The sequence below is a fragment of the Wasmannia auropunctata genome, unplaced genomic scaffold (assembly GCF_000956235.1).
Source record: "Wasmannia auropunctata unplaced genomic scaffold, wasmannia.A_1.0 LD336022.1, whole genome shotgun sequence".
Classification (NCBI taxonomy): Eukaryota; Metazoa; Arthropoda; class Insecta; order Hymenoptera; family Formicidae; genus Wasmannia; species Wasmannia auropunctata.
In genome coordinates, this window is record NW_012026868.1 from 507,861 (window position 1) to 523,299 (window position 15,439).

Sequence of the window (15,439 nt, forward strand, 5' to 3'; positions counted from 1 at the left end):
GAGGGAGAGAGAGAGAGAGTATTGAATTTGCAGCTACGGCAGCGGACTAATCGCCGCGAGCGAGTCGAGGGCGAAGAAAGCGTGCAACCCGAGTCACGTCTCGCGTGCAGAGTCGACGAGAGACTCCGCGAATTTTCCGTTAGATTAAAATTTTAAACGCTCATACATACCGTAGCTTTCAACCCGTTTCGTTATTTTATTCACGTATCCGTGCAATTTTAGCAAAATTAAAACAGTTTTACTTATCATAAAATATTAGATACAAACTGTTTCGCACTGTCGCGATAAAATGTAAATGCGCGAAAATGGATTCCAATGTTTTTCGTAAACACGGATAAAATATTTAACAAATTCCACGAGGATACCACGTGGATCTCATTATTATATCTCGTTTTAATTATGCCTCAACTAAAGCAATCAATTGTACAGTTTAACATTAAACGTTATCCATTACTTGTGCAAACTATTACACGCGCGCGCGTGTGTGTGGGAGGCGAGAAGTTTCCAAAACAGTCGTTTTAATAATGGAGCAAGGTGAAACGACCAATTGTACCGGTTTAACATTATATATCCGTTATTTGTATGGGAAGTATTATTACACGCGCGTGCGAGAAGTTTCCGAAACGTTGCGGAATCTAATTATCCTCTTTTCAGATAAAAGTCATTTTCGCCTGACGTATGTGGACTCGTGTCTATGTCCAAGTTCTTTGAAACGGTATACGTTGAAACGGTATAATTCTGCACACACAAGAGAGTAGAGAGAGAGTTATCCTCAGGCCCGGTTTAGCGGAAGCTGTATACCGGGATGTGTTCGCCGATACAGGGAAGATCCGATATAGGATTAAATCGTCACGGAGTTAGTTATATGACATGAGGATATTCGCTCGTCGAAATATCGAATATAGGATCGAATTATATCTCTTTTCTCTCGTCTCTCATCCTCTCCGTTTGCAATAGATGCGCAAATTAGCTGTCTTCTCCCTGTCTCTCTCGTGATAATCTCAGAGATTCCTCTTGTTACCCGCATGCACTCTTTTTACTCACCGCTTTTTATCGCTCCTCCAAATTTCGTTTTTCTTTTGGATTTTTCTATTTTATGTCACTATTTTTTTCATATTTTTTTTCATTATTATTTCTTTATATTTTTCTCATGTTTTGGTATTTTTCTTTGTTATTTTTTTTTACTTATATTACTTTCTTTATATGTTCGTAGAGAAGTCGCCCTAGAATGGTAATAAACACTTGAATTCTTTCTCTCTCTCTCTCTCTCTCTCTCTCTCTCTCTCTCTCTCTTTTTCTCATTCTCTCTTTTTTCTTGTTTCCTTGAAAAGTAACATTCAGTAATGTCGCGCAGGATGATGATAATGATACTAATGGACTTCACCGACTCGCGATTTCGCAGCTCTTATCGCGTTTCTCGACCTACAACCTTATTACGTAATGATGATCTTCAATGTCCCTGTTCTTTTTTCCGGCAAATGGGAGAGGTAAATAAAATTTATTCGGTAATATAGGAGAGAACGTTCGTATTTCAACATGTGTATGCTTATAATCCGAACTCGGATAATACGAATGTGGCAGTAGCACGGCGGAGATGCCTACAGGGCACAAGTAAAATGTGGCTTTAATCTAAAACGTTTGGGAATTTGAGAGAGCACTTTGCGAGCGTTTCATCCGTCAGTATCCCGCGCATATCTAATTTCGCTCTTGGAAAACACTGGCGCATTATTTCTCGATATGAAAGTATTATCCGTAATTTAATTCTGCTGGCGTTCTACGAAAGTGATCCGCCTCGCGAGAATTTGAAAATCCACGAGGCGCATGAAGGCAATTGTATCGAGTAGTCGCTGTACGCGACAATCCCGGCTCCTCATTAAGTTCATCACGTTTACGCGCGGACAAGGGGATCCGTAATAGCTGCTTGAGACGCAGAGCGCATATCTCTAATCTCGCATAATAACTTTTTGATACTCTCGCGCGATTATAATATAAAAGCGCCCCCGTTCTTTCGCGAGAGGGCGGAAATCGAACCCCGCGCGGTGGGACAAGCTGAGGGGGTTGTGTTGCTTCGGAGACTCCCTTAAGCCCGGTAAATAATCGTCGCCGCGAGATGTGGGACGCGAGAGGGGTGAGGATCTTTCATCCCTGTCATCCCGGGCCCTCAGGAGCCATCGCTATCCACCTGTGCGGGGTGGGGGGGGGGAGAGGGTGCCCGCTGCAGTGGTACTGGCTCGCGAGCGACTCGCCATCCGGCGTGATTAAGAATTAAATATTTATGAGCATGCCGACTCTCTCCGCGTCGGCGGCTGTATCATGCTTTCTTCGGGGATTCACTTCCCGTTGATAGGGCACTCTCGTTATGAATAGAGCGACGTGGAATCGCGCGAGATACCGGATAAGCACCGCTGAAAGCGGACGAAAATAGGCTTCCGTTGACGCTTCGAAAGCGTCGCTCTCTCTCTCTCTCTCTCTCTCTCTCTCTCTCCTTTCTTCTCTTTCTCCCTTTTTGCCTCTTCTTACAATCCAGTGCAGTCTCCGTAACGTAAAGATGATCCTTTGTGAGGACGCTTAAGAGACTCCTTAATAATGAATTTCTCTATGAATGATCTGACCCCGTCGTGTCACAGAAAACGCGATGTGACGCTCGTGGACGAGCGGTGGATAGTCTAGAAACCACGTTTTTCTTCCGCTCTTTTTATCAAACATCCGCTGATCCCTATATAGATCCGTCAAGATGTTAACGCGAAGGAATGAAAGAGGCGCATCTCTCGCGTATTTCGGTCACCTACATAATTAACCGGGCCCATTTCGTTGCGCCTTTTATATCCGTGTCCACACTTTTCACACACTCTTCTTTACGACCGCCTACGATTACCTTGTGATTGATCTACCTCCCCGTTCTTGTTTACAGTTCTTTAACCCGTGCACAGAGACGCGATTCTGTCCATTGCAAAGGTCTGAATAATTTTATGATAAGTCTCTCGTAAGTTTATGCACCTCTGCATCTATTAATAACTTTGTCTCGAAGTGTGTCTCTCTATTAAAAAAATTCCGATATCGCAGTGATTAACCTTGCAAATAAGAGAGCTGTTTAATCGATATAATAAAAATAAAATTAGCCCAGTAAACTAAAATTTAGTTTCATTTCAGCAACGTAGTTCTTAATGTTGTACATTGCAGTGAACATACTTTGACAAACGTACATCTAAAAAATTTGTATAATTGATATGAAAGTGAAATATGCAAATGATGTTGCGCTAATATTATTATCAGTGCAAAATTTATAAAATATTTGGAATCATATTATTAAAATATTTTTTAAATATTCAGAAATATATTATTAGATGATATTTTAAAATATGACATTTATAAAATATTATATAAGAACGTTGACAAAATTCATGCGAAAGCAATATTTTGAAATGTTAATCTAATATTTTTTGCTTACTGAGAGATTTCCGGTTTTCGTTTTTTCGATGCTTTCGCGACAGGTGTATCTGATATTCCCGCTTCCATTCCTGAAAGCTTTACTCAGCGGCGTATTCTTTGACGCCGTTGTCGATCGCATATCGCTGTTACGACATAACCGGCATAATAATCGTTATCCTAGGCCGCGGTACGTTGATCACGAAGAGAGGAAAGGACTTTGAGCGGAGAAAGACAACGATAGCAACAGGTGGCATCAAAAATTCATTCGTGATGGGCCTCCATCAGCAGGGGACATCTGTTTCTGCGGTACTCACTCGACCTTCTTAATTACCTATGATTCCGGAGAGCAATTAGCGTTTGCGACACCACCAGGTGTATCATTAGGATAATGCAGGATGTATGCGTACCGCAGGATCCTGTGCGCGAGATAAATGTATCATTGTGGATTAAAGAGCCGCCGTAAAAATGCTTCGCGTATATATGAGATAGACCGCGTCTTCCTGATCGGCTCCGAAACTAATCGAGAGCTCCTCTTTAATATCAATAGAGTATACAAATTTATCATTCACGTGTGCGAGCAGATAAATGAAAACTCGAGATACGCATATTAAATTATTGGAAATTCTATATTCTGAGTAAAAATAATTTATTGCCACATATGAATGTTAATTCATGTGATAGATACAAATATAAAAAAAAATTACGTTTTAATACCAATCGAAATTTTTGTTAATTTAACGTATAACAATGAAAACTTTGCGTACGTATAGATTGGAATATTTCGATAAACGAGTCGAAATAGTCCTGCTTTGTAGAAATAAAAAAAATTTTTATATTTTTACAAACTACAAAATTATGAAATTTTTTTCTCTCATAGAATCGTCAGAGGTAGGCTTTCGTTGTCTCTCCTTATCGTTGGCTCTCCTTATCGGCTCGGAGATTTGAAAAGGAATAGCTTAAACTTTTTCGGGCTTTAGTAGTCTATCCATTTGATAAATTTGGCCCAAAAGTATTCCTTCGTACAGGTAAGGTACCCGGTTTCTCTTATTTCATCTACGCTTTGCCGGCCTAGCTGAAAGAACGTTTTAATTATGCTGAAAAAAGTAGTCACCACTTGAGTTCTGAACCACGATCGTCCACTCCGTCCAGTTCTGACAAGCGCGCTCCTCGCGGCTCGAACGGAACGTTTCTGCCTCCGGAAATGTTCACGATTTTTATGAAACATATGGTACAATCTTTGTATCATTGCCGGGATGTGTTTACGATTTTTATAATAAATTTTCTCGTGCGATCTCTCGGGCTTCAACGGATGTAACATTGCCGCGGAGACGTCCCTTCTGTCTCTTGAACTCTCTTCCCTCGGCTGCCGATGGCGTTGCCCCATCGTATCGTTTCCCCTTTCGAATTGCAAGTGCGCGTCCCTCTTCGCGCGAGTCTCTGCTTCACTTCGAAATTCGAAAAGCCTTCGGATGGCATTTCCGAGAAGCTCGACGGTGGCATCTACTATACGAGGCGATATGAGCTGATCGCGGGACAATTTCTCGGACTTCCGACGTTGCGTCTTCGAATTTATCGTCGGATCGTACGATGAATTTTCCTCGGAACCCAGCTTTACGACACTCACACGATAGGGATGTCCCGCGTTCGCTCGCTGGTCCTGCGGACGCGACGGCGGCGCCGATGGACTTTCGTCGTTCAAAGGAGCCTGGCGTTCTGCGGGATCTCCCTCAACTCCGTGATCTTCCCGCTCGAGCCAGAGCTCGAATAACGAGTCTAGTAATTCCCGCAACAGCGAGTAAGCGTACTTGACTAAAATGTCACCAAGGCTGCTCCTTCGCCGAAGGTTCGTCGGCGAATCCTCCTCCTCCTCCCCGAGGTCTGTCGATCCGGAATCGACTTTGTCATCGTCCCCAGGATTAGACGTCGGATTAACGGCGTGCGAACCGGTCCCGCGAGACGGAAACTCGTGACCAACTCGTGGAGTCTCGTGCAAAAGTTCCGGCGCGCTCGAGATCGCTCGCCGTCTGAAATGTTTGCACGTATGTCATTTTGCGGCTAAAAGGATTGGATTAACGCGATAATATGATCTTCAGCTTTACGTCCGGGGCGAAAGATAAAACTTATATGACGGAGCGCGTCACGGTAAAAAAAAATATTAAATGAAGCTTCTCTTGCGTTCACGCTGTCAGAATTAATTAGTTTCGGAACGAAAAGTGATTTATAGATTGCATGCCGTAAAAAGAAGCTTATACAAAAGACTTAAAGTTAATCTTTATTCCGAAGAATTACATACATATAATATGTATATCGAAAAATATTAGCGAAAACTTCATTTACGAAAGAGACATTTTCACCTTCTCTGTACGTAAGAATCGATTATCCTTTCAATTTTGTGAATTCGGTTGTCCTGTTGCACTGGAGGCCACCGCTCGTCTATACGCGGCCGTTCCTCTTGTGGATATTTTCCTTCTCCTTCGTCTTCGAGCATTGGCGCCATCGGCGCCATCGGCACACTGGGCGGATGTGGGTATTGCGGCAACATTTGCAGCTCTTTCGTCGATCTCTCGTTCGGATCCTTCGACAACCGTTCAAGTTCATTCATCAGCGTTTCGTTGTACATCTTCATCAAATATTCCGCGAGGCAGATGCCGAAGTTCACGTCCTCGGCGTACGCCTTGTACATACTCCTCCAATATCGGAGAGTTTCTCGCACCTCCGATACGGGATACGTTCTCTGTGCGTGCTTCGTTGATCCTAACATCAACGAGACCACCAGAGTGGAAAGTATCGCAGTCGCGAGCATCATCGATTCGCGTCAGCGTGTTCCTGGAGAGGACAGAAATGGATACGAACGATCATCTTTTCGGACGTGCACATAAATCGGTTGAATCCTGTCAGGGCGGAGAGATCGGGTATAGGTATCACGCCTCATATCTCCGAAACGGCCTTGGCGGTTATACGGAAAAATCGTTTCCCGTGTGTCTTTTACGTAGGGGAGAGGTAGAAATTGAAAGATCTCGGTGGCAGGGGTGGACGCATCGAATGAGCATCTCGTAATATGTAAAGTTTTTTTAACGCTTTAAACACGAGGTCGTGTATGAATCACATTCAGCTGTTTGAAAAATTCGGCGTGCACTCGCTTCAACGTTTATATAAAAATGTATCTTGCAAAAATATAAATATCACATAGAAACGAAAGCTCTGCGAATGATAAAAAACGGGAGCGCGCGGGATTCACGGTTAATCTCAGAGATTCGCGGGAATTAAAAGGAATATAAAAGTATCTCGCGCGCGGTACGTTTTCGTGATTAAATCGCTCTTCACTGGATGCTCACTGGTAGTTCGAACTGAGGAACCTGTCCTGCTGCTGGCGACGCCGTGATATTCGAAGTTGCGGGCGATAACGAGCGGCGTCAATTGGAAAAAAAATACGCAACTCGGATCACGTCGGTTGCGTAACGAGTAAACGCGCGGCGCGGTTTTACAAAACGAAATGGAGGAGAAAAAAAATTGTTGTAATCGGATTCGTCGACTCGCGTTCGCGTGGAGGAATGGTCTCCGTGTATTTATCCAGGATAAAGAGAGAGAGACGGAGAGAGGTTTTCTCCTTGTAACGCTAAGCGGTAGACTGACTGGTCTTTACGACAGTGATCCCTCTATATCCATCCGTCGCAATTAGTGCTGGCGCCAAAAGTACGTAAAATGCATAACTTGTCTCGTAAGAGTCCGTGTCTCGCTCGCTCCCGCCTGTCGTCATGTTCGTATCTCGCCGGTCGTATCTTCTTCCCTTTTTGCCGTCTCTTTCCCGTCGATGCGGATCTCACGCGAAGCTAACGGGACCGAGGTATTAGAAACAAGGATGACGAAGAAGAGTAGGTTGCATTCCTAACATCATTCCTCGAATAATCTTAGTGTGGTTCGTTACGAATGGAATCCTGGGATTATCTGACGCGGAGCGATTTACAGGAGGAGTCTCCGCTCGCCGGAAGAGCGAACGGGAGATACGAATTGACGCCGCGTTCGTGAAATAAGAAAAAAGTGGAGACGTCGTATCCTCCTGCCGCCTCGGAGAAAACGAAAGCGGGAACGGCAGGACGTCTGCTGTCGGCGAAACGCGCGCACAGCGGGAGAAGCAATAAAAAGAGATGTTATGTACACGGACAATTATCGCGGTTTAATTGAAAGAGCTTAAGCGCGAGAATAAGTTGAGAACTTTATAAACTTTGCTCTCTCCCCCGAGATATTTACGAGGCGTGTGCTACGGAAGAGCGCGGTCGCAGCAACACGGTCCGTCATTTAGGAATAAATACAGTTACCGATCTTTTTAATGAAAATATATCACTAATGGAAAAGCACACCGCAGAATAATTATCTCATATTTCTAGAGAATATTTGTCTCATTTTGCATTATGAAAAGCATTTTTTGTCAATGAATGAAAAACGGCTGCGACAGCGACGCGGTTCGTGAAATTAATGTAAAAAGATCAAACAACTGCATTCGTGAACGTTGTAGAGATTTATGTAATGCGGATGTATAACTCGGGATTTCGGTATTCGGAAGAAGTAAAAAACGGATGGATAAAAAGGGATATACCTACGGTATTGCACTTTAAGACTGGATCATTGCGTGTGCTTTAATAGGGTTGAGTAATCCTTTGCTTCAGCCGCACTTGTCCCAAGTAACCAATTAACGAATTACCGGACCTTTATCTGCCAGGCCGTTGCCCGTTCTATTTGTCCGTTGTTTCACCGTGAAATAAAGGCATTCGTACGTCTGTCGCTAATTAACAGTGAAAGCGATTTTGCAGCCGCGCTTCTTTTCCTTCTTTTCACAACTGGATTTATGGTACCGTGAACTCCGCTCTTTACAGCTCAACAATGAATGAATTAAAGTCTTTGAACCTGACGGAGCGCAAGCAAACATTATTATTTTGTACTTTTTGTTTTTAAGCTCGTTATTTTATTCTCGTTATTATATTTTATCCTCGTTTTGATATTTTATTTATTAAGCTCCCTTACGTTGTACGCTGAACGATCTCCTCCGGAGGGAGTAGGGTCTTGCCCATATATAAAAAAAACAAAGGAACAAAATTATCCCGCAGTATATTTACTAATAAAAAAAGAGCAGAGATTTATAAAACTTCATAAATTTAAAGCAGAGGCCGGACCGCGCGCGTGATAACTCGTCCGTGAGTGCGCGAAGGGGTTAAATTACACATTTCTCATCCCGCGTCTCCTTTTTGCTCCTTTTCGCCGCGCCTTTTCCCACTTATCCTCGTCGCTCGGTTGTTTTTCTCCGCCCTAGTTTTCCGGCTGTACGTACGTAACAGAAGATCCGAGGGAAAAAAAGCAGTGCTGAGCGCATGGATGATCCACGTAACCGCACTCTCCCGCCCGGCGAGAGAGATCCTAGATCCCCTTAACCCCTCGAAACACGACGAGAAAGCGATAGCTGCCTTCTCTCCATTTCGCCGTTTACCTTCCCGCTCATCTCTCCTTGCCTCTATCTCTTATATACACACATATACACATTTCTCTCTCTCTCTCTCTCTCTCTCTCTCCTTTCTTTCTCCGTCGTCCTTTCTGTCCCGTGCCTTCCGTTTACTGCCTGCCTACCTCCGTAGCACTCCACTTTGTCTTGCGCTCGACAGTTACATCGACACCCACTCGTCCGGGGGTAAGTCTGACCGGCAATTCACGCTGGAGTGGTGCACAGATATGGGGCGGTGCCGGCGGTGGCGGTGGCGCGGTGGTGGTTCAGAGGGTGCTCTTCTGGAATGTCAATCGCACTTCCACGAGACGAGAATGGAATAATTGGAGCACTGGCTCCTCTCGTGATGACCGAGTCATTTTTTTTTCTCTCCCCCACGGCTGTTAGAGCGAGCAGTTTTTTTCCCCGCCGCTGGGATGAGCGTCGCGAGAACGATAATTGAGAGTTTTCCCCGCGTTTATATGACGCGTTGTTAACGGTCTAACTGTCTTATTGCGCGTATTACGATCGAGCCGGTTCTAGTCCGTTTAGTTTTTTTGAATACGCGTTATATTCACGTTCAAAAGGAAAGCTTGAGAAATACAAAAGCTACAATTTTTATATTTATCTTTATTTATATTTTATATTTATTTAATATTTATCCTCATCTATTTACGCGTTTTCTGCATAATCCGCATAAAGGTTAGCAAAACAACATCGTCTGAGCGTTTCAGCCCCTAAATGCGTTGTAGGTGCACACAGCCCACGGCAGCTTTTAGCAGTGGCGTATTAAGATTAAAGTTTTTAGATTCTTCACCGTGTTACAAAGCAGGTACATAAATCAGCTCTTAAGTTTTAACTAAATGACAAGCAGGTAGCCGAGACGCAACATCCAGGCAGGGAGTAAAAAACGATGTTACGTCAGCGAAGTCGCTATAAGCTGCTTTCTTGCTCGGTACTTTCGGTATCGCCGATCGCATTTGCCTCAATTTGCCATTGTGCTCTTCCCGTAGAGCTCGCGATTAGAGGAAACGCGCTCGATTACAAATATGTGATCGCGCGCGCGGGGATGAGATCGGATTATCGATTCTATCTGTCGAAGGAAATCTCGTACGTAGCGATATTTGAGAGACGCCGGGGCTGTCGCTAAAAGCGTAGCGCGGATTCGAGGGTGTATGGCATTTGATAAACTCTCGTGCGCAAGATATCTCTGATAATGAAATCTCTCTCGCGCCACGCCGCCATGCGTATACCGGCATTTTCCGACAGCTCTCAAAAATCCTGACAAAATTCGGACGCTAATGAAAGTTTCGTAGACGATGCGAGCGACGAATAAAAAAAAGAGGAAAAAAGCATCGAACAAAAAAAACAATTGAAAATACTTTTCAATCTTTTTGAAGCTCGCCACCACCGATTCCCATTTCGATTTCCGCATTTAAATGAGGGATTACGGAAATTTGTTTACCTTGTTCAATCATGCCAGTCGCAATATTATCAACCCAGACGTCTGAATAGGTTTTCTCACAAAAATTTAAGGAATATTATTTTATAATATTATTTTAAAAAATTGCAACGAACGAAAGTGTGTTGAAGGCTATTATACGTTTTATTTTTTTAACAGTAATATGTAAAACGGAGTACGTGTATATTAAAGGATGGTTTCGGGTTTTGTTTAGAAGGCTGGGTGATTAAATTTACCTGATGGAGTAGACTTTCGTTTGCACGTACCGCGTTGAGGTATCAACGCCTCTGCAAAAGCTGATCAAAACTTGTTATTTAACTATTCCAACGACTCCGCTTGCTTTATATACACGCCACCGCCCCCGTCTACGCAATTTTCCGTATTTCCAGATATATTTCCGGTTGTTATCCTTTATAGTGTAACCTCGTTACGATATTGCGGGCGCAACTCGGGGCTATTCGTTACGGGACGAATGTCGGTTTCGTTATATTGCATTTCTCGCGCAGAGCGCGCGGTTATCCTAAAACAGCTGTCACTGCCAGATACTCCAGAAATGATGACCATCTTCGTTCCACGTCGCGAGCGCCGCGCCGCGCGACAGTCGCGTCCGGGAGATGAATTTTATCGCGCGCCCGCGGATGCGCAACTTCCACGCGAATCGCTGCTCGAAACCCTTAACTGCTTACGATTTATTACGGGCGCTGTAATTGTCGTGGCTGCATCTATAGGCTGCAGTCCTCCTCCGGCGACAAGACGGAGATTTCCCTCCCGTTCGACGGAATAATAATGCCCGTCTATAATTTTCCATTTACTTTAAATTATCGTCTACGCGTACCCGTCACATGTGTGCGTTAAACGCATGCGTATAGATAATTAATGGACGCGACGTGAGATACTTTAAATTTGAGAATTTTATTCGAAAATTCACGGCAGAGTTACGCGCATGTCGTTTTAACAATAGTTTTAATAATAATTAGCTGCAGGCAAGCGCGCTCGGACGGTAATTTGCAGCGCGAGAGTTGCAAAAGCTTTTTGTCCCTACCTGGTGCTCTTGACGCCCATTTACAACGCGCCGCGGCGCGGAGCGTCTTCTTATTTTCGCGCGACATTAGCGCATTCGCGCGTTTACGCGAAAACGTCGCGCGCGTAATACTTCACGTCCAAGTATCGGATTAACGTGATATCGGATTAACGTAAGGGGCGGACGTAACCGGCGCCGAGCGTCGAGCGCGACGGTATAATCGCGTTTCAGGCGAAGTTGCCGCGCGGAAAGGCGTCGCCGCGTAACGAGGATCCCATTCTGAGGCCGCGCATTTTAAGACTTTTACTTTGCCTCGTCGTGGATAAAAGCCTAGCGTCGAGTTGAAAATTCGATTTATTAATCTGGCTGCCGCGAAACGACCGCGAAATCGATCGAGGACGCCGCCGCGGAAATTGGGGCGGTCCCCTCCGGTCGCCGGCACGAGGAGAGGAAGAAGAAGAAGAAGAAGAAGAAGAAGAAGAAGAAGACAGAAAAAAGAGAGAAGAGAAAGAAAGAGAGAGCGAGGGACCTTTTCTCCGCGACTTTATTCCACCTAACTTCGCCCTACCGGTTTACGACTCCCTGAATACAGCCGGCTAATTAACGGCGCTTCCTTAGCGGGCGAGCTGGGAGTAGCCAATTTCATTTCCGTTCTCCCGGTTTTATTTTTTTTCCTTCCTCCTCGGTTAAGCGGTCTCGCTCCCGTAATTCAGGGTTACCGCACGGCGCGAGTGTGTCTTCCTTATCCGCGCGTGTATCCGGGAATGCTATGTTTACGCTGCGCGTTGCACTCTCCTTCGCCAGCGAAGGAAAATTCATACACTTTTCAATTTCGCCGAGCCACCTGGACTTACTACGTTCCGCGAAAGACTCCTCGATCCTTTATCATTTCGGGAAGGCCTCTCCCTCGAGAGGCGTCATTTCTGCTACGCGCGCCGTTGTGCTTCCTGCAGATTAATCTGCCAAACGCACCGGGTAGTCTGACACATGTATACACACGTGTATACCCACAATACGTGACGTAAAGAAGGGTCTTCAAGTTTCATACATTTTGCCATTCATTGCCGTGACTTTTTATAAGCTCTCCCCTTGCGCGATCGCTAATACCGCAATTTGTTCCGCCGTGTACCGCGTGTAGGACTCGCGAATTGAATGGGAGCGATTCCCATCTCTTGATTTGATTCAATTATATTCGGCTATAGGTGCGGCGCCGCGGATGGACCCGCGTTCATTAACGCAACAAATGTGACTCTCCAATGTACATTCATCAAACGCGTGTATCGAGCAGCGGTACTGCATTACTCCTCGGCGATCCTGAATTATTCTACAATTAGTCCGCGGGGAATTGATTTCCCGAAATGAAGACCCGCGCCCGGGGTTTTTACAAATATACCGCAAAATCTCAAGTGTCAAGCGGGATTCGCGCAAAAACGGCTAATTTCCCCGGCTTTGTCAGTGTCGGCCGCGGGCATTTCCAAACTTTGTCAATGTTGTCGTCTAACCGATCGTGTCCGTTGCGGCCGAAGCGACGGTTTTGCGCGCGCGGGAGGGGGAAGGAGGCAACGGGGCCCGCAGTTTAACGAGCTGGTTGAATTGATGTATTCTCGGCTCGGTTTTAATTAATCGGAGTGATGTTTCAATCGGGTGACAGGTAAATCATGGGCGAAGCGTCGGCGAAAGAGAGAAGAGAGCGAGAGAAAGAGAGCTGATGAGACATGGAGAGATGACGCGAAAAAGCGAAAGAGAGCCGGAGAATAGAGAGAAGTGGCGTCCGTGCAGGCGAGTACCTCGCGCGCGAGTCTGACGGCCGTGGGGAGAGAGAGAGAGAGAGAAAGGATGAGGTTTCCCCTCGTTAAGGGTCGTAAATAATAGCGATGGCGACGATAACGAGGCAATTTACCGGCACGCTCTTGCGCACGTTTTGGCTTCGACGTTCGACGGGGACCCCCGGCGATTTGAATCTTTCGCGAGTTTGCGATCTTTACGCGCGGCACAATTCATTCGCGCGCGCGAGCGAGCGAGCGAGCGGCGAGCTTCATCCGCGCCGCGCGGCGATGAAGGACCTCGATCGATCGGCGAGTGAATTATAATAGCGGGGACGCAACGTACCGGTATTTTATCGCCCGCCGTGCGCGCGAGACGCACGCCGCTGGAAATCAGAATAAAAATCCGATCGATGCGTGAAGTTTTTCCGACAAATATGTACCCGGCGTGTGAGAGACGTGAAAATTCAAAAATTTCTCCTCTCTTTTACTTTATAGAATTGTGGAAAATATTATAACGGGGAGTCGGATCTCTCGATCACGGGAAATGCAATTTTGCCACATATCGCTTCTTGATGATTTCGACATGACATAAAATATCAGAATGTGAAGATTTCCCGGTTTATAGGGCTGTGAAGGTGGTAAAATTTAAGCGGCGTGCTTGAATTTTATATCGAGCGTTTTCGTAAATCCTTAAAATCGCAACCACCAAGACGATTAGATGTGAAATATTCTGGGCTTTCGACCCGGATACGAACGGTCTCGAACGGGGAGGATCCTCAATTTTCCTATCCCGATTATTCGAGTGTATGTGAATTTGTGGGCTTATAATAAATGTAACGCGGCGAGGCCATATGGTCATAGTATACGGATATCTAGCTCGCTAATGGTTTCCCCGCTCGTTTATACTCCTTGGAGCGTAGCACCCAATTTCTCAGAAAGTGCAGAACAGATATGAACAATTTAAGTTTTAAAATGATTGAAGGTGTTAAGGGGGTAGGGAAAGAGTTCCAGGTGTTAACCCAGTGGAAAGATTCATGCATTGTTAAATACTACGAACTTGTACTTTCTTAAGTAGACCAGAAGCGCGGTGTTTCTAATGAAAAATTTATCTTCTTGCTTTCATTAATGTGTCTATCGCTGAAATTAATTTAAAACTAAAACGTAGAAAAAACGTACGATTTTATGCTTAAACGTGTATATATGTGCGAGGAAATATTTAGAAACGATGAAAAAAAAACACCGCGAAGAAGTATGGATTTTATTGCGAAATGACCGTTCTCGAGTATTAATTCTGAAACATGATAGCACGAAACACGTTACGCTATAACTATAAATACTGCTGCGGCAACACGATAACTCCCATCAAACCCATATGAGTCCAGAGAATGTCTATAAAAGAGATAGAAATATTTTTTTCCCGCGTTTATTTGGGTACAAGGAATACTTTACTGCAATGTCAGTTATTAATTCTTTTTTTGCGCGCGCAAAATCTGTGCCTCGGAGAATCGACGGGTTCATCTGACTGTGCACACCCGAAGGAATTAGCTCGACGATCGACGATACCACTCCAGCGGAAACACAGCCGCACAAACGCCAGTCGCTTATTTCGCGAGGCGAGTCGCGTGGGTGACGTCTGCCTCCGGCAGCCTCACCGTTGCGAAAAGCGAAAGACGGAAAGAGGAAGTGAGAGAAAGAGAGATAGAGAGAGGAGAAATGGAGAGAGAAAGAGAAAGAGAGAGAGAGAGGGGGGGAGAATTCGTTTCGCACACCAAGCAGCCTCTTCAGGCAGCTCTCGCTTGCGCCCTTCTCGTTTTCGTATGTGAGGGAGGACAGACAGGAGCGAAGGGTGGCGTGTGTGAGATGTGGTGGGTGCCGAAGGCGCAGCGGTGGCGGCAGCCGCGAGGATATGGAGCACGAGCCGGCGGCGGTGGCGGCGGCGGCGGCGGCGACGGCGGCGGCGGCGGCGGCGGCGGCGGCGGCGGCAGCCGGAGAAAAGATGCTGCGCGTGCACGAGGAAGAAGCAGGATAGAAGGCTCCCGATGTGGGGGCGGCAGAGACGGCGAGAGGGGCAGTAGGAGAGGGTAAATGATAGAGAAAACGAGATGGAGAGAGGACGGGATGGAGAGAGAGAGAGAGAGAAAGAGAGAGAAAGCCGGAACGACCCGGGGGTTGCCGTGGTGCTATCGACCGGGCCGGTGGTCGGAATCAAACCAGGCGTCGGCGCCGTGGCTGTCCCGGCTTCCTCGAGTGCTGGACCATCCTCCACCTCCACCACCATCATCGCCGCCACC

At 45.7% G+C, this 15,439-nt stretch overlaps 1 protein-coding gene across 1 annotated transcript; it reads right to left on the minus strand.

Annotated features, from left to right (window-relative positions):
* Positions 1-4,402: 4,402 nt before the first annotated feature.
* On the minus strand, positions 4,403-8,083 carry LOC105453082. Its single transcript, XM_011694782.1, has 3 exons — positions 8,028-8,083; positions 5,784-6,255; positions 4,403-5,453 (listed from the first exon to the last, which is right to left on the minus strand). The coding sequence occupies exons 2-3, from the start codon at positions 6,233-6,235 to the stop codon at positions 4,403-4,405; spliced, it is 1,503 nt and encodes a 500-aa protein (XP_011693084.1). The 5' UTR covers positions 6,236-6,255; positions 8,028-8,083.
* Between the last annotated feature and the right edge of the window lie 7,356 nt (positions 8,084-15,439).